The 19113-nt window shown below is 41.4% G+C and overlaps 1 protein-coding gene across 1 annotated transcript; it reads left to right on the top strand.

The window, feature by feature from the left end:
* The first annotated feature begins 241 nt into the window (after nt 1–241).
* LOC133110741 (protein BTG2-like) lies at nt 242–2842 on the top strand. Its single transcript, XM_061221027.1, has 2 exons — nt 242–637; nt 1307–2842. Exons 1-2 carry the CDS (start codon nt 490–492, stop codon nt 1669–1671), a joined length of 513 nt encoding a protein of 170 aa, XP_061077011.1. The 5' UTR covers nt 242–489; the 3' UTR covers nt 1672–2842.
* Nucleotides 2843–19113: the final 16271 nt, after the last annotated feature.

Raw genomic sequence — 19113 nt, forward strand, 5'->3', positions numbered from 1 at the left:
GCTATTTTTACGATTCCAAAGATTAAAAAAAATGACTGGATTCAGTGAAAAGGATTGAGAAAAACACTGTACTTTCCATCATTGACGTCACGAGAATGTACGTCTCCGACTCTTTTGGCAGAAAAGCCAATCACAATTTGGGATTAGTCGTAGAAACAATTTATTGAACTCTCATTGGCTAATCTTCCCGTCAATCCAAAAAAAAGTAGGCTGTCCCACTCTATTGTTTCGCCCTCAATAAAACTGCGTCTCATCCGCAGAAAAAGCAGCTACGACCGATTCTTCGAGTTCTTTTGGAGTCGTCTGAACTTACTACCTTGTCGCTGTGAAACAGGATGATAATTTGCTTGCGGTCTGCAACCAACATTTTGTGTTGACGCCAAAGCGAACGTGGCTACCATTCTACCAAGTAATTCGCGTCTTTGCTAACTCGCTACGTTATCTGTCGAACTCGCCCTTCTGTGACAATTTCTGAATGCAATAAGGACAATGAGCCAAAGCTACGGAACCAAAGCTGAAATGGTACCTGAAGTAACGGCGGCAGCCAGCTTCGTGTCTAGGCTGTTGAGAACAACTGGTTTCCTCAGTGAGCAGCAACTGCAATTTTTCTGCGACTGCCTACAACAAACATTATCAGGTAATATCTCGCTCGACTTGACCTCGTTTGCTAACTATAGCTAACTAGCTCATTTCCCCTTGATCACCATACTGTGAACTGCCTAATTTCGTAAAGTTAAATCACCTTTTCAGCTTAATGTTCATACAACTGAATATTGCGCATACTACTGGTGTGTAATGTGGTTGGCAAAAGTCAGTTATTTTGTAACGGTAATGTATGTTCGCGCTAGCTGATCCCACAGTTGGGCCTTGATGTTGAGTGACGAACGTCGACCAAACTACTAACTAGAGACGGCCAAGCGCACGCCCTGGGCTCAATTAGTGCGATCAGAGTTCGTTAACTCTCACAAAAGATGTGAACTTTGGTTATTGTTTCGATTGAAAAGAGAATGGTTTTCACATTGACTATTCGAATTAGATATGATGCTTGTAATTTGGATGCTTTGTCATCCGTCTTTCTTAACCTCCGTACCTTTTGGCTAATTTATGAAGCTAACGTTAACCAGCTAGCAACTGTAGTGGGCCTAGTTTTAAAACTGCCGTCGTCTATACTGGCGCGCCATCATTACATTACATTATTACATGGTCATCGTAGTTGGCTAACGTTACTTCGCTAAATTAATGTTATTGATCCTGTATCTTCCATATCGTAACGGCTTATTTTAACATTTTCTTGGTCCACTTACAGAGCACTACAATCACCACTGGTTCCCAGACAGGCCACAGAAGGGCTCGGGCTACCGTTGTATTCGGATAAACCATGAAATGGATCCCATCATTAGCAAAGTTGCTGGTCGAATTGGTTTAAGCAGCCAGCAGCTGTTTCGACTCCTACCGAGAGAGCTGACCCTCTGGGTTGACCCTTACGAAGTGTCCTATCGCATCGGAGAAGACGGATCCATCTGCGTCCTCTATGAGGCTGAAGCACCCGCGGCCAACTCCGGATCCAACAACGGCAGCACTTTGTATAATTCAACACTGAACTGCAAGAACCATGCACTGATGGGGCGCACAAGTCCTCCCAAAAACTACCTGATGACTGTTTCAAGTTAGACATATGTGTCCCGTGTCACATGGCACATGCTTAGGGGGCAATACATACACCAGCAAATTGGCAAGCTGCTTCCCATACTGATTTTATTTCTTAACTCGGGTAAAACTTGACACATCCCTTTTTAAAATGATATTTTGTGACTATATTCAGCATTTTCCCGGTATAAAATGCATCGGAATTAAAACGCTAAACATTCAATGTAGCTCGTAAAATTATTTCCCAGAAGTTTTCATTTGGTCCAACTTGAGTAGAGATGGTGCTTTTGACAACTAGCCCATGCGCTCTTTGCACTGGTCAGGTTTAGTTTTCCAAGTGTCTTGACTTAAGCTGGAGGCTTATTTATGAAACAATTTGGACACTAACTTTAGGGTTTCAATTGAATGTAATGGTGCAATAATACCGGGTCTCAAGGTAAGCAGGATGAATGCATTAGTGCCATTCCAAATGTTTTGTGATTTCTATAGGAACAATGCCCTGACAATTTTAGGAACCATTTTGTCTTAGGATGCACTACTTTAAATCGGGACCAATCATCCCTCACTCCTTCCTAATTGGATTTACTACTATTTATACTTTGTTTGTGACTAAGTACTGCCTTTTTGTTGCTTTGAAGCAACATCTGACATGTTCTTCAGTTGGAATCATTCTCAATATTACTGCCATGACTTGGGTCTTGTCGTGCAATAGAGCCAGAGTATTAAAAGATCAGCCATGTGTGCTATTGGGAAGCTAAATCGCTAATATTAAACGCATTGTTCTCAACCCATTGCTCCGAGCACGTTATTCCCCTGTGGGTTAAGATTTGGCCTTTAGTATTGTAATTTTGGGTACAGGGAATGTTGTGGGTTACTGTTTTTTGACCAGCCATGTTTCTGTGGACTTTAAAGCTTTAAGGTTCCATTGCCTATCAATAAAATGGGTTAAAAAAATAAAGACAACTGACGTCTGTAGCCCATGCTGGATTGCAGGGTCTACAGCATTCTACTGAGCTGTTGAGCAGCTGATCTTGTTTACTGTTTGAATATAGACATTGTAGCATTTTTAAGCTGAGAAGTATGCATTTTATGTACATTTTTAAAAAGATGGATGTGTACATATATAGATACGTGTACAGTTTTGTACTTGACGAAGTAATTTTACGACAATAAAACCTTTATGAATTCAAGTTGACACCTTGTTCTGAATGTTTACTTGACTTGAGATCATAGCGCATTGTTGGAATTGCATGCTCTGTTAAATTATAGTTATCTGGAAGGCCTTGTCCCCTGCAGTTTTCAGTATCCTAGTAATTAATAGGACATCACACAACCATATAGCTGTACCAAGTTTCATTTATAATGTGCATGTTGAGTAGGCCTGAATGTCTACACAAGGTAGGCTGGTCATGCAAGGGTCTATGGAAATTGCACGTCTCTATGTGATCTCTGGTTTCTCGGATCTCAGCAAATATTTTTCTTTGCCATGGCAACAAACCTGCATACAATCCCAGGATGCCTGGCGAGATATTGGTGGCTTCCTTCAGATATTCTAATCGGATTGCACTGTCACTCGTGAATTGCTCAATTGTACAAATTTTTCACATTTTCCAGTAATTCTGATTGCCTAATATATTGCAAGGCATTGCATAGTAACCACTGCATCAACAAATGAAGCTTTTTTTATACCTTTTATTTATATTCTGACATCACACTTGATCAATAAACCTGTATCTGCTTGTGTTTTCGCACAAGGAAACGAGTACAAGTATTTGTGACCTAAAAAAAAGGAGCAGGTTGTTGTATAGCTGAGGCAGGGTGGTGACCAAAATTTTTTAATTTGTCATACTTGACCTGTAGCTGATTCAGTGACCTTGATTCAAACCTCAATTCTTTCCATCTTACCGACATAAAAGGCTGATATTTCTGGTTAGACAAAGACTGAGCTTGTACGAGTGGTGTATATTCATCTGTACAGAGAATGAGCAAATGGGACATGTGACACTTCAAAAATAGTATTGTTTGTCTTTTAATGACTTTAATTATTTTTTTCTCTCAAATAGAATGTATGCTTGTATGTTTTTGCTTGACAGGTGAAAATGACTCATTGGCAAATGAGTCAAACCATTATCCCCTTCTCAGTTGGGAGCTCTGCTCTGCAGTTTTGGGTAGTAGTTAACTAGTTTGACATTAAAGCAGTTTGCATTCAAATTGGAATGACTTTTTTCTAATTTTGAGGTGAACTACAGGAACCCCCCAACTAACTTTGGCACCATTATTTCCCCCCAAACCTCTTGGACCAAACTCTGCCTCCTCTCTCTTTTCTCTCTAATTCTGATTGGTGAGATGCACTCACTTTCGTTGCCAACAGTCAGTTGCTATTTTCCGCACCTTACTGGTTCTTCCCACTGAGCTGTACTATGGTTCTCCCTGTATGAAAAAAAGAAGGCATTGCTCACTTGCTTGTTATTTCTTGGGTAACAAACACGGCCCTGTTTAAGAATGTACTTCATATCATCTATCCAAACAGGAAAAAAAGCTTTGCAAGCCAAAAATGTAAGCCATTGTAGATGTAACTACATTTCTTGAGTAATTGTGGCACTGCAAGCCACCTTCCTCTTTAGAGTAGCTTCACTGTAGGTCAACTACTTTCAATGTTGAGTAACTGGTAATTTCCAAACAACCAAAGAAGTTTCCCCAAAACTAGTCTGAATGATGAAAGGACTAAACAGGAGATGGCCTCCAGAAGTTTAAATGTCTGATCCTACTGACCAAGGGCTCAAAATGACTGAAAAATCCTGAAATATCCCCTCAAATGCTTGTACCATCTCCAACATCTATCAGTTCATTCTCTAGTCCTCTGGTCTTCCCATTCTTCCTTCCATCCCTGTCATCTTGTGTATACATTTTCCTGTAATGCATTTGGTTATCATTACACATGATGCAGTGTAGTTGAATTCCTTGAGATAGGAACTCAGGACTGACTGATTAACTAAATAATTGTTTGTACAGTGGGCCAGTTTTCCTGAGGGACTTGTGTATTGTGGTTTCATGGGCATTACAACTGTTGACACCCAGGGCTGTTTCACAGGAAAGAGAACATCACTGAAAGTGATTAGATATATTGAGCAATTTGAAAGTGCCATTTATTTTCCACTCCATTCTCATAATCTTATAGCACTGGGGAAGAGAGGGTTGGCAAATGGCGCAGTGACCTATCTCAGACCAGCTCAAAAAAACAATATTGTTATTTTATTGTTCCTTCTGTTCTCTTTTATTACAAAATATTTGGCTGATACAAATATATGCAAATTATTCATCAACCAGTTGCTGTAAGCATTCTAAGTATATATAGTCAAATGGATGGAAAAGTAGGCTACATTTTGCATCTGTTAACAGCAAAACAAACAAAATAAATACTCAGAACGAGAGCATGTATTTGACAAGAACAGTGAAATGGATAGAATCTTTGAGAGCCCAACAGCAACTGGTGGTGGGTTGAATACAGTATGCGCAAACAGAAGCGTGGGGGGGGGGGGTCTCTCGAAAGCCTAGCCCTTTTGTTAAACTGATCATCGTGACCACATCCAAAGCTCCAAACACATCAGAGCCCAGCAGTAGTGCAATTTCCATAAGAAAAGCAAGAATGCTCTTAGAGGAACATTGTGGTGACCACCCCTTGACACCCCCCACCCCCTATCAACCCCTTGCCACTTTGTGCCCATGAAACCAAGGGGGCATAAAAAAAAGTGAATGACCTGAAAACTAAAAAGACTTCCCCCTCCCCTTCCCTCCTCCCCCTGTTGATCCACGGACGGGGCGGTGGGTGTGAAGTCTGCAGCACGCGAGCGGGACAGTTGGCATCACCTCACTGGCCCTTTCATGACTGGGCATCTGGTGTTTTTGAAGGAAGGAGACAATGAAGTGTCTCTCCCTGCTCAACTCCAACACCCCCCCACCACCAATCTCTCTCCATGGTCCCAACACCATCTGTAGAACCCCCCTCCCTATGCCTGACCCCACACTAAACTGCCAGCAAAAGGCCTCTTTCAATACCCACCCACCCCCAACCCCAGGCCCTCTGCAGTCGCTCAGACCTTTCACTAGGCAACAAGTGTGGGGCCAGATTACATTGCAGTGAATGCTGAGAGGAAAGACAGATTAGGGGAGCGGGTAATCAATTCAGACTGATTTAAGCCTCCAGTTAAACTATGTCATGACAGGTTTGAGAATGGGAATTTTCCACCGTGGGTGCCACTGAATGATCCTGAAAAGTTAATTTGCAGAAGTTACCCTCTACGATTCACCAAGACAGGGTGGGGAAGGGAAACTCTGTCTTCAGGAAGGCTGGCCAAATTCATCAGCTACTGAGCCCCTTCAACAAGTGTGTTTGATAAATAACTGATATGCCTGATGATAAATAAACCAACACAAAACAGAAATAAACTGGGGCATGCTGCAGGTTTCCGGGAAATGCCAGAAACCTGAATTATTTACATCAAAACCATGATCAGACAGGAGGAAGTATTATAAAACCAGAATGATTATTATTTTATTTTAATTATTAGACAAGTGTAATGTTTAGCCAACAGTTCAAAATACCAGGGTCTTAATATTATTTAAGATACATTTTACATCCTATCCCTTTTTTCGTCCTTATAAACCTTTAAGTCTTTAAATTTCTCTTTGGTTGTCTGTATATTCACACTGTGAATTGACCAACCACTCCCATAACATAATATTCTGTTTAATATTGTGCATGTTATTTAATGAATATTTCATACATAACTAAATAATTCTGCCTCATCAAGATATGCGATTGCTGTACATATTGGAAATATGAGTCATCTTGGTACAATCGGCATTGATCCAGATCAAAAAGTTATGCTTGTGAAAACTTGACCCAAATACAATGTTTGTTTTGATTAAGCTTGATCCAGAATGTATTCTGCCTCTTAGAATTGCTGCATGTTACTATATTAGTCACATTTTTTCTAAATTTCTGGGAAGGTTTGTGTGTGAATTGTTATGAGTTAATATAAAGGCTGTTGTAAAATAATAAGGTGAGGGGGTGGGGATATTGGGATGGGGGTTACTTTATTGTGTTCATGTTGTGTTCCTGACAGTTGGTAGACAAATGTAGTGTGAGGGGTAAGCAGGAGACTGGGGAAGGGAAGGGGGTTCTCACATTTTCTCACTCCCATTGTGACCCCCCCTAGCCATCGTACTCCACGAACACAGGCACGCGCGTGTGCAAACAACACGCCTGCACCCACACCCACAGTTCACATTTCTCCCATGACCCATGAAATAAAAAAGGGGGATGTGTAATCGCATTTCAGTCGAGGTCACTCCGCTGGCCTCTCCACAGTCAATAATAACCTCACACTCTTTCCATGTTTGTGCAGTCTCTGTCCTCCCCAACCCTCTGTCACCCTCTCTTAAAAAAAGCAGCCAGACCTGTTTTTGGGTACAAGGTACAAGGTGCATTGAGACACTGATAAGATTACAGGCTTCCACTCGTTCCATGGTGTGGGATCATCTTTCTCCACCCCCTGAAGTATCCTGTTTGTCATTGAAGGACCACGTGGGTTCTGAACGGCAGATTTAAAAATACTATGTCTCCCATTCACAAACCGCATATCTGTTTAATTCACCCCCAGATATCAGGTCCCAACAGGGTTCATGTAAAGCCAATAATCCCTAATAAATGGAGGTCTTCGCCCTAAATACTCCCCAGGGACCGGTGTTTTCTGCTCAGCAGAAGTATCAGTCATTGCTGACCTTAACTTCGATCCCTAGTGTTAAACCGTTACTGGGTTGTAGTTGTGGGCAATGATAAGTGGAATACAGGAGTTATTTTTACTTATGTTTTGTGTTTGCTACTGGGCTTTTGTCATAGGTTTTCGTGAATATAAATGTGTCCACTTTGACTGTTTTCATCCCGCAAGGCAGAACACGTCCCTGTCCCCTGTGTCCCAGTATCCAGGAACTATCTGAGGTCAGTGTGTGAACATCACCATCTTCAGGCCTTGTGTTCCATTTTATAGTTCAAGATATGTAAAGGAGTGGAATAGAGTGGAGTCAATGTTGTCTGAGGAAGAGAGATTGTTCTGGAAACGTGCAGCCATTACATTGCTTCACGACTAGTTATTCACTTTTTCTTTTTAACACCCAATAAATCTACATTTTACAGCTCTTTTGTTACTCTTTTATATTCCTTGTGCATTAGAAAATCAGCCATTCTATAGATTTTCCCCTTCTACTGTGACTTCCCTCAGAACATTCCTCACACTCAAGCAGGAATATGCATTCTTAGCTATGAAAAACAATAGGTACAATATTTTGTTGTTGCCCCTGTTGGTCCCCAAAATATTTCCAGAGGGCAAACTGACTATGTGGCAGAACTGGCTTTTGCTGCTCTAGGTAGGTCTGTATGTAAAAAAGACTAAAGACAATGGACCTGGTCTGAAGGATGTATTGACAAATTCAAGGGGAACAATAGTGGCAGTAGTGACTGAAAGCTGCTTCTGCTAGGCCAACTGAGCATTATATGCCTGTGAGGTGAATTTACTGCTATTAGTTCAGGATAGCTAGATAGATCATAACATTTATATAGCGCTTTTCTAGACACTTAAAACACTTACAGTGATGAGGGGGAAACTCACCTCAACCACCACCAATGTATAGCAACCACCTGGATGATGCCCAGCAGCCATTTCAGGATAGTTTTCAGGATAATTTCTACTACTCAAACTCAGTGCCACGGAGGGCTGTGTCTGTGCTGGTTTTCATTCCAGCCTCAGATCTTATAATTAATTCAATAATTTGTTGAATTTGTAGGTTTTCTCATCATGTAATGCATATAAACTTAAATGTGTTATTTGTGTTGCCTAATGACACCTGTTTCTTATATTCTGTGCTTTAATGCAGTTAAATGCATATGGCTAAATGAGTAAGTGTAATAAATGCGGCCCTCCATAGCAATGAGTTTGAGACCACTGTACTGCAGTAAATTGATGACCAGGGAGGTTGAATGGCTCCATCACAGTGCAACCTTTCTCTCTGTCCTGTGAATAAGGCAAGTGTTTTAAACCAATAATATTACTCAATTGTGGTATACAAATCTGAGAGTTATAAATTGTACTATAGAATAAGCAATGCTATACTGCAGGGTTGCCCAACCCTGTTTCTGGAGATCTACCATCCTGTAGATTTTCACTCCATCCCTAACAATGCATGCCTCATTGAACAGCTAGATATCTTGTTAAGCTGATTAAAGCAAATTAATCAAATCAGGTGTGCTAAACTAGGGTGGCTCTCCAGGCCTGCTATACTATGATAATGAAGGCCCCTTGGGTATATATTTGTTTAATGATTGAAATGTTTTAATGTCATTTGGGAACTATTTGCCTTGAACTGTTGAGAGTCTGCCTGGCTGATTCAGGGCAGTTGCATACCTGCTGGTGATTGCAATTAACATGTCTTAAAAGTAGGTGAGTATGAAGCAGCAGGGTGGCCATTTTGTAAGGTGTGGTGTTAGCTGTGAAAAAAAAAATTATTATTATATATATATAATATGCATTAGCAAATCTTTTTGTATTACTTTCTGGTGTAGGTGTAGGATTCATGTTTCAGATATATTTGATTAAACAGTGTTATTAAATAATTCAGCCCATTCACATGATACTAAATATAGTTCTAGTCAAAGGGTCTGTGTGAAAGGAGCTTTCACAGCAGTCTGTAACAATCAAACTGTCATAGAAAAGGGCGTGAAATGTCAATGAGGTGCGGCTTCCCAGGTAAAGCGGTCTCGGCTGGTTTTTCAGCTGAAATACAGCCTCATGCTGTACACCCTTATCTATAGACATCAAGGGGTGCAGTGTGTTTGCAATCATGTTCGCAAACTGATACGGTCATTGTTTACCTGCCATAGGCCTTGCTGTCACTGTTTGTTCCATGGTGATGGTATTTGCTTTCCTTTCCTTTCCTTTGGTAAACTGTTCAATGAAAAAATGTTGGCTGGAAAAACTCTTGGCCGATAAACATTTTGGCACACGTAGGCTGAGTGATAATACAACTGAGAAATAGTTTTGTTTCTAAACAAAGCTAGATTCTAAGGTAAGCCACATGCAGTTTATTCCTAACATGGAAATGTATTTAAATACAAAACTGCATGTAATTAGTACAGAGATGTAGACTTTTTTAATATATTTTTTTACAAATGCTGAATTAACCCAAGAACTGCTGTTTCTGGAGCATGTAATACTGACCTAACCCTTCACCTTCCATAAATCTCACCAGATCAAAGATGTTTAAGAACTTTGGTTTGAAATGGACACCCTTTGACCCAAGCAGCTGCTGTAGACAGTCACTGTTTATAAGCCTAACTTGATCCTGATTGGTCACTGCTCGTATCCAGGCAGATTTCCTTCTTTTCAACAACCGCTTTCTTAACCGTTCAAAGCAATCCCCCCACTTTTTGGTGGTGTGGAACTCCATCTGAATTGAATTAAAAAGCAAAAAAGCACCTCACCCAACCCTCCATCTACCTCCACTCCCCAAACTCCTCCTGTCACCAGTATTCATGAAATAACTGGTTAACACACTGCAGACTTTGGAAGGCATGTGGACACCAGCATTGAGAAGAAACCCCAAAATTACTGTTGTTCAGTGGTTAAAACCACACTCTTTTCAAACTGCAAACTTCAAATGGATAAATGGAAATGTGATATTTAAGCTGGGCAGACGGTATGTGTAAAAACAAGAATCATACATAAAACCCCCTGTAATAGGCACAAAGCAAATATAGATAAGCTATTTTGGTTGGGACAGACCAAATGAAAATAGTGTAGTTATGAAAATAGTTTGGTATCTGAATTTTTCTGTGAGTATTGGTTCAATGCTAACAATGAACAAAAATATTTATACAGGGAAAATGCCATCTTTAAACTAAAGGCCAATTATTTGAAAAATAATTTAAATAGGACAATTTAAAAACATTTTGCTTTCCAAAAATAATGTCCATATTCTGTGGAACAAATCGCCTGATTTGTATGAATTATATAAATACAAATGTGTTCAAGGGAGTATCTAAGAGGCCTTTTCCCTGAGCGCTCTCCCGTTGCCTTGCTGGTTGCTGGTTTGTGTAATTATAGAGAAGCATGTAACAGTAAAGCACCCTGTCGGAAAAATATCTCCATTAATAAAAGTCTGCTGGGTCAGCTTCATCAATCTTTGATTGAGCACACAATGAGGATCACTCCTTTGAAGAAAAATAGCACTTGTTGCATCAAAACCACCTGTTGGCATTCAAAGGTATTCAATTTATTCCAAAAATACGTATAAAACACATGAATAAAACTCACAAAGGTGCTGTTACACAAATGCTTTCTAGATGAGTAAACAATGGTGGTGAGAGTGGTTTTTCACACAAACCAGCAGAGAGGAATCTCCTGCCTCTAGCTCAGAAAGCAAGCAAGGGGCTTGTGTTTTTCCACGGTCATTACTCCCAGCCCTGGAGCTGTTATTGTTTTGTGTCTCATTTCGCGCTGCTCCGCACCTCACCCCGCCAAACCCTAATCCCAGCCCGCCCCATCCCCACTGCCCCCAAGGTGTAGTGGCTTCGGCTTTGTCAGCAAGCCCTGGCCTCCCGGTGAGTCAGACACCAGTTGGTGCTGCGGGCGGATCCTTTTTTGGGGCCATTTGGCTAATCCCCTCGTCTACGGCAGCAGCTTGCTGCATTTTCCCCAATTAAAACAGAAAGGGCCAGAACACAACCCCCATCTCACCACACTCCTCCCCTAACATCTCCACTGCACACACTCGCATACATACACAGGCCCACATACACACGCGTACGCACATACATACAGAGATACATAGACATAGACGCACACAAAACACATACACGCACACACACACCTCCCCTGTGTGCTGTTGCCCCAGAAGATTACAATGTCTTCCTTAAATTAGTCTGGTGTGAAACAATGGCTCAATTTCCATGGCCATTTCAGTGTATATTTTTCTTTCTCTTTGTCCCATCTTGTCAGTTTGCATCAAATTAAGGGTGGTTGAGTGCTAATGTCATTCCTTCTTTCCCTGTATGGCTATTTCAGATGCGGGACTCAATGGATATAGACACTTCTCAATAGGTTTGAACCCAACAAGTTTGGGCATGTGCTTAATAAGTAAGGTAGACAGAGAACACTGGACAGGACATGGAGCTCGGAGGAGGGTTTGAGTAATTCTGAAACTCCCCTAACTGAAGAAAAATGTTCCTACATGCATCCTGTAACTGTCTGACTTCCCTCTGCAGTAAAGGGCTTTCAGTCAGTTTGGACTCCCCCTTTACTGTTCCTCAGTTGATCTATTTTACTCACCCTTGCCTGGTTCTCTTTAGATATGACTATGCGTTACTCTCCTTGTTATTTCACAACAAACTACTGTGAATGCACTTCAGTAAATACTCTTAAAAGGCAGAATATTTTTTGTAAAAACTTTCTTTTTTTCCAGAGACAGAAGCATTGAGGGAGAGAGAGTGAGAGTGTGAGAGGGGGGGGGGAGCATTTGCAGAGTCGTGACTGCTGGCTGATGGGCAGTTCCCTTAGCTTCCTGAGCGACAAATGGTGAGCTGTGTTTCTTGTTTCCAGGCAGAATTGACACCCACAGCTGCATCATCATTAAGGGACGGTCCCTTGTGTGTGTATGTGTGTGTGTGTGTGTGTGTGTGTGTGTGTGTGTGTGTGAAGGGGATGGGGGGTTCAGGGGTTGGGCAGACAGTGTTCTAGCCAAAAAACATTCATGCATACATACATTTATGAGAGCACTTCTCCATATGAGCAAGTGTAGAGAGACAAGCCTATTCCCTTGAAGATGTGCATTGTATCTATGGAATATGGAGTGAATTCAGTGTATTATATATATATATATTTTTTTTGGCTCCACAAATGGCTCCATCCTTGAGTATGATAATGTATTGTATCAATTACCAACAACCCTAACAGAGCAGAATAATAAGATTATTCTCCTTCTTGTGTATAGCAGCCACACAATGCATCTAACTAATCAACTAAAAGCATTAAACATTTAATGCTTATAGATGTTTATTTCATCAATCATGTGCCTCAACTGTTTCCTCTTGCAATTTCTCAATATTTGAGAGGCTTAAATTTGGTGAGACGCTTGCCCAGTCGGGGAAAAACCCTAGCTGTCGACTGTAAAAGTAGAACCGCTGTGAGTGGAAGCAAAGTACAAGAACAGAGCCTCCCTGCATTGTGTGGGGTTTTTTTTCACGTTCACAGTTGTTTACCAGATCATCAACTTCCCTCTTCCCGTCTCTGCCTGTCTCCCCTCCCCGTCTCTCCCCCTGCCTGCCTCACAAAGCCTATATTGTCTCCGCTCCGCTCCGCTGTTGACGGGAATCCCAACCCAAAGCAGCTGCCAGTACAACTCTGCACCCCCCACCCCCTCCCTGAACACTGGAGCTGTTAGGGGGGGTTGTTCACGGGCATTAAATCGTGAGTTCCTCACACTTCTCCCCCGCCAGCCCCCCTGCCAGTCCCTCTCCCCCATTCACTGGCTGCCCTGCCCTTCCATAACAAACCCCCACTTTTGGGCTACACTAACCAAACACACCCCAGCTGTTTCCTTGACAGCAGTCCTCAGCACGTTAACCCCTTCCTGCCCACCAGAATCCTGTTTTTCCTATAGACTTTCATCTTTGCCTTTTCTGTTTCAAGTTTTCTGCCCTAAAAAAGGTTGTAAATTGTGTACTGTGTGGCATGGCCTTGCTTTCAAACTAACATTTAACTTGTTTTTTGTGGTCTTTGTTGACGAAAGAGAAAAGGTACTTTGTTCAGATACTACACAACCAAACTTGGTGGAAATTACTTCATCAAAGGAATCCACCATGTTTTCTTCCATTCTTCCACTGATATCTCAATCCAGTGATAAACACACCATTCTTAAGCATCACCAATAACTTTCATTCAGAGGAAATGGTTGTGTGAATATGATAACACCGCAATATGGAATAACCTTCACAATGAGTAGTGAAGAAAGAAAAAATACATGAATGAAACTATGTCAGTAATGGTGTGTGGCCTGGCTGTTGTCATGCAGGTAAAGTGATGACCCTGTGGGGAACAGTACAGCCGGTCTCATTTCAGTGCGTTAGCCAGTCCCCACAGGGAATAGCTGGAGGGGGTTGGCCGGGTCATCCGTTTTGCATGCAAAGCTTAGTGTAAACACAATCCACTGGACCAATTTGCCTGCTCACCACACCCGAGGGTATTCCAATCAGATAACAGACTGAGATGAGGAGATTAAGGGGGAGCGGAGCCTCTGCCTGGATCAACCGCATGCAGACACAAAGGAAAATGAGGGTCTGCCCAAGATGGAGGTCAGCCTAACCGCAAGCCCCACACACCGTGGGGGATGGATTAAGAGCTCCTCTTCCAGCAGCTTGCTGGGAGGCCTTCCCCCACTGAGCGCTCTCCCGTTGCCTTCGCTGGTTTGTGTAATTATAGAGAAGCACAGTGTAGGAAAAATATCTCCATGAATAAAAGTTAAAAAAAAGATATCTGCGGAGGATCCAAGAGCTGAGGTCATACAGAAAAGTACACAACAAAAATATGTCTGGCACCTATGTTTTTATGGAGGACGGACTGACCCTGATCACGGTTTCATGATAACCTGGCACATAAACAGACTCTCATTCTGTTCAAGCCTTTCATGTTAAACACCAACGAGGAGATATAGAACTGATCCAAGATCGGAGTGGAACCTGATGACTGAGGACATAGCAGGGGAAAGACACAATGTGCACTGCAGCCCTAAAAGTGCCAAGGAAGTCCTAGCTGCTATTTTGACAATAGAGAGGTCATTCACGGCTCTTCTGCTGCAATGTGGCCAAAACATTACCTCACAGATTTAACAGGCCTTCCTTTTTTGTGACTGATGAATGGTGAGTTCATGGAGGGGTGATTAACAAAAGAATGAAAACTGTTGATGAAATGCATTTGAAGGCCACTAACTACTAAACAGGTAAGAATAAACAATTCCCTTCAGGGTGGGTCCACACCAACTGTTTGCACCAAATACAGATTGATATCTAACCCTCATTGTGTAGAGCAATTTGGCTGTACGTGCTTTCAATTCATGAGCCAATAGGCTCTTGTCGTGACATCAGCCACCCTGCATTGAAGTGATTGTAAGCACCTGGGTTACAAGGCCAATATTTTTTATTATGGATCTGTTATCAGATTGGACTGGTGTATGTACTGCCATTGTTTCTCAAGAATATGGTTATGACTATACCCACCCACCCTAGCAAACAGGTAGTGAAGATAAGCTTTGAGTGAACTGGGCAGAAAACAGTTTAGCTGCTGCGGGGGTACTCAGAATCAGATTTATTGGCCATTAAAGTTTGCACATGCAAGGGATTTGTCTCTTATATTTCATAGTTTTTGTTCAGGGCACAGAGATTGTTATTCCCAAAGAGGCACCATGGGGAAAATCACCTGTCCAGGCCTGAAAAGCATTTACTCAAACACAGGAACAACTGCAAAGAGCTGGCTCGACTGAGGGAAGAAAGCAGTAGCTCTGCAAATGTCTGTGAGCCAGACTGCACTTCCTCACTCTGAAACTGGCTGTAGATGATGTCACAGCTGCCCAGCCAATGAGAGTTTGTTGTTGAGGTAGAACAAGTCGTCTGAGCTGAAAGGGCGGTCCTGGCTTGTGTGCCTAAGCGTCTTCTGAGTGGAGCTTATGTTTGCATGCCTGGCAAGCTGGCCTATTATTTTACTATACACAAAGGCATTTTTGGGGAAGCCTTACAAATGTATTCAATTGGAAAGCACAGAATATACTACAGTGCCCTACATTTAACATGGACATTGAATAGTCTTGTTATTGTTTACACTACATGGAATAGTGGTCTCCATGCCTCTCCTTTGGATTATAACAAGATGTATTATATATTTTTATAGTACCTACTTCTAGCATGTTGCATGTTTTCCCTCAGTTTGAGCACATGTAGGAAAACCATACACTCTTGTGTACTTTTCATTACATTAATGGCATTTGGCAGATGCTCTTATCCAGAGCGACGTACAGTTGATTAGACTAAGCAGGAGACAATTTTCCCCTGGAGCAATGCAGGGGTTAAGGGCCTTGCTTAAGGGCCCAATGGCTGTGTGGATCTTATTGTGGCTACACCGGATCACAGACCTTGCAGGTCCCAGTCATGTACCTTATCCATTACGCTACAGGCCAGGTGTACTCTTTCATATGGTATAGAGATAAGAGAAATGGACTCTTTCATGCGTTATAGAGATATGAGCAATTAACCTGAGGATCATGTGGCACTGCTGTTTCACCCTTCAGAGAGATACATAAAAAACTATGTAGAAAGTTAAGCCACGATATGCAAACTTGGAAAGGATGAGCCTGTTTGGACACACGAGACCGCAGCTGAACCCCCTCCCCCACACTGGAATCAGTGTGTAAATCAGAGTAAACACGGAGCTAATACTGGAGCAAATATAGCCTCCTGCACACACTGTTCTCACTCAGAATGCGACAGCAGTCACTGTGTGCTTAGTGGATGTGTTTGAAAAGCACACAAAATCAGCAATAACTCATCTCTGCCAAAATAAGCCAATTTTTGTCATTACATCTGCATTAGTCACAGGACCCAAGAAGCTTAAAAATGGAAATAGGAAATCAACACGGCAATGTTTAATTCAGATGGCAGGCTGGTGCTCACAGAGAAGATAAAAAGGCTTGTGTTTTTTGGTCTGCCAAGAAACAAATGTACTTATGTGGAAAATGACAACTGAAACAAATGTTGAAATTTGAGGATTGTTCATTAAATAAGTGACCTCCACTAAGTTGGGAAATATTTACTGTATTTTTTAGACAAGGCAACAGGCAAGGATTCACTGTAAAAGTATGAACTGTAAGCCATGAGTGGACTTGTATAAAAACTAACTTTTAAAACTAAAGAATATTGGAGCACTGTATTATTCTGCTTTACAACCACAGATAACTATGATGTTTCTTGTTATTCTGTAATGAAAATTAATTTGATCAATTCAGAATTGAACTCCTAAAATATTTTTGCCTATAAGATAAGCCTGCCCTCTTGTGGTAAACAAAACATTTGTCTGATAAGAAAAGCAGGATCTGTTCTGAATCTGATCTATCCGATGTTCTATAAATTGCAAATATCTCTTCCTGCAGGTTGTATCTCTTTAATTATGGTTAAGGGAATACCATAAAGCATGATACGACAAATGACTTGTACAAATCATTCTGCATGTTTGATTTCTTGTCTTACATTCCTTTTGAATTGATCTCTTCATCAGTGTGATTTATGGAAGTCCAAATATCAAAACACTATGATACGTCTACAAAAAACATTGATAGAATAAATATCATATACCTCAAGTCAAGGCAGAGACCCATAATTTTAAGTCTTAATCATACATCCCATAACTAATACTCAGATCTATACTTTTGAAATTGGGAAACAATTATTTTTGTATCTACTGCATGTCTGGCAGCAGCACAGTAGTTTGAGGCTCATTTAATAACCTTGTACCCTTGATGACTTAAAGCCATTTAGCCAACAAATGTGTTCCATACTTTATCAGCATTTTTAGCGGAATCTATTCCCACCCCCCGATTCCCATAGAGATCCATTCAAATGCAAAGAGTTTTAAGTATCACTTGTAAGATAACATGAAATTAAAATAACCAGACTCTGATTGGTCACAGACATCAGGAAGTCATGGCATGCAGTGGATGTGCAACAAAATACTAAGCAACTACATTCATTTACATAAAATTGCTGTGTCCAAATGTTATGGTGCCCTGAATTGGAGGACTATGTGTAAACACTGCTGTAATTTCTACATGGTGAAAACAAAATGCGTAAAAATGCCCTTTATTAAAATCTGACAATGTGCACTTTAACCCCAGGTGATTTTTTAAATGATAAATCTTTAATTGTGGAGTACAAATGATAAATGATGGTCCTTTGTTCCAAACGTTCTGAAGGGCACAGTATATTGCATGTGGAAACTCAGACTGATATTTTAAATTCTGTCATTCTTAACAGGTAGTACTCAAGAGGATTTAATATAGTTAATCTGTCAATAAGACACATTCAGAATAGGGCTCAACCAATTCATACAGCAGCTATACTATTGTCTTAAATAGCATAAGCCTGCCCTCTTGTGGTAACAAGCCGCTGTGATTTGAATCACCTCACGCAGTCTGAACAGCACATATCCTGGCATTTATCAACTGAGATTGGTATGACTCATTGAAGACAGTAGCAACAGTGGCCATGTTTTAAAGTCAGTGCAGCAGACTATTTTTAGAGTCCATTATGCGTGGTTGAGGTTCGTTATTGGATGAGAATAGCAATGTAATGGAATGTGTTCTAGAATATCAGTTTGTTACAGACTGTTCCGGTAGTAAGGCTCAATACTAACACTCTACTTGAGGGATGGTTGTGCCCGCGACTCCAAGGAAGCCATTGCAGTCTCCTTTCAATTAGCAACCGCCTGAGCAACTGACGCACACCGGGAGGAGCACCTGGAGACTTCAGATAGCCAGGCTTGAGAGGTGGAATGAAGGCCAGCAGGCTCGGTTACGCCTGAGGGACAGTTTCCCAGGCCGTTTCCCAAAGGACCCTCGTTCCACCACCCCTCCCTGGAGCATGGAGACCAAGCTGCAGCATGCAGAATCAGGGGAAACGGCTCCTCACCTCACTGCATGGCTAACCGGCATGGCAACACACACATTGAGACTGAAGAAAAATATGAATTATTACCTTAAATATTTAGCTACTTACTATAAGCTCCATGTATATTGTAGTAAAATAAACATATCCAGTTGTGAATGTGGGAACAGCAGGTTGGTGATAGTTGGGCTGATTTTGCATATGTATCCAACTATTAGAACAAGGCAGTATGGAAACAGACTAATTAAGGTCACAGCAGATTCCTAACACACATTTGACTGTTCTCTAATGTAGCGGTCATTTAAAACTAATTTATGACACTCCAACCAACCAACTTCAAATAAAGATGAAGATGAAGATGAAGATGTGCCCTTGACTCATACGAGTAATAAATCACGAAGGCTCAAAAAAGGAAATGCATCGGACATACCAGCACGTGCAGCATCACAGATGCAGTGGTGCTATTCATACTCCAGAAATGAATCCACTTCTCCAGGATTTCTCTCTGGGTGTGTTCGTGTGCCTTTATGTATGTGTGTGCGTACGAGAGACACAGACCCAAATGAACTGAGGAAAAAGGTTTTTGAAAGAAATCGTCTCCAAGTTTAGTTGCTCAGGTGTTTTTCCTTTTGACAGAACAGTAGACCAGGGGGTATATCATAAAGCAGGATTAATGAGCTGGATAATTTCACAAAGTAAAACCCAGAACC

This window comes from Conger conger, chromosome 14 (assembly GCF_963514075.1).
Source record: "Conger conger chromosome 14, fConCon1.1, whole genome shotgun sequence".
Taxonomy (NCBI): Eukaryota; Metazoa; Chordata; class Actinopteri; order Anguilliformes; family Congridae; genus Conger; species Conger conger.

Bases quoted from the DNA above. Each gene is read 5' to 3' on its own strand.
- LOC133110741 (XM_061221027.1), top strand. From the start codon at position 490: ATGAGCCAAAGCTACGGAACCAAAGCTGAAATGGTACCTGAAGTAACG. The intron at 638-1,306 runs GTAATATCTCGC...GTCCACTTACAG, and splicing joins CCTACAACAAACATTATCAG to AGCACTACAATCACCACTGG.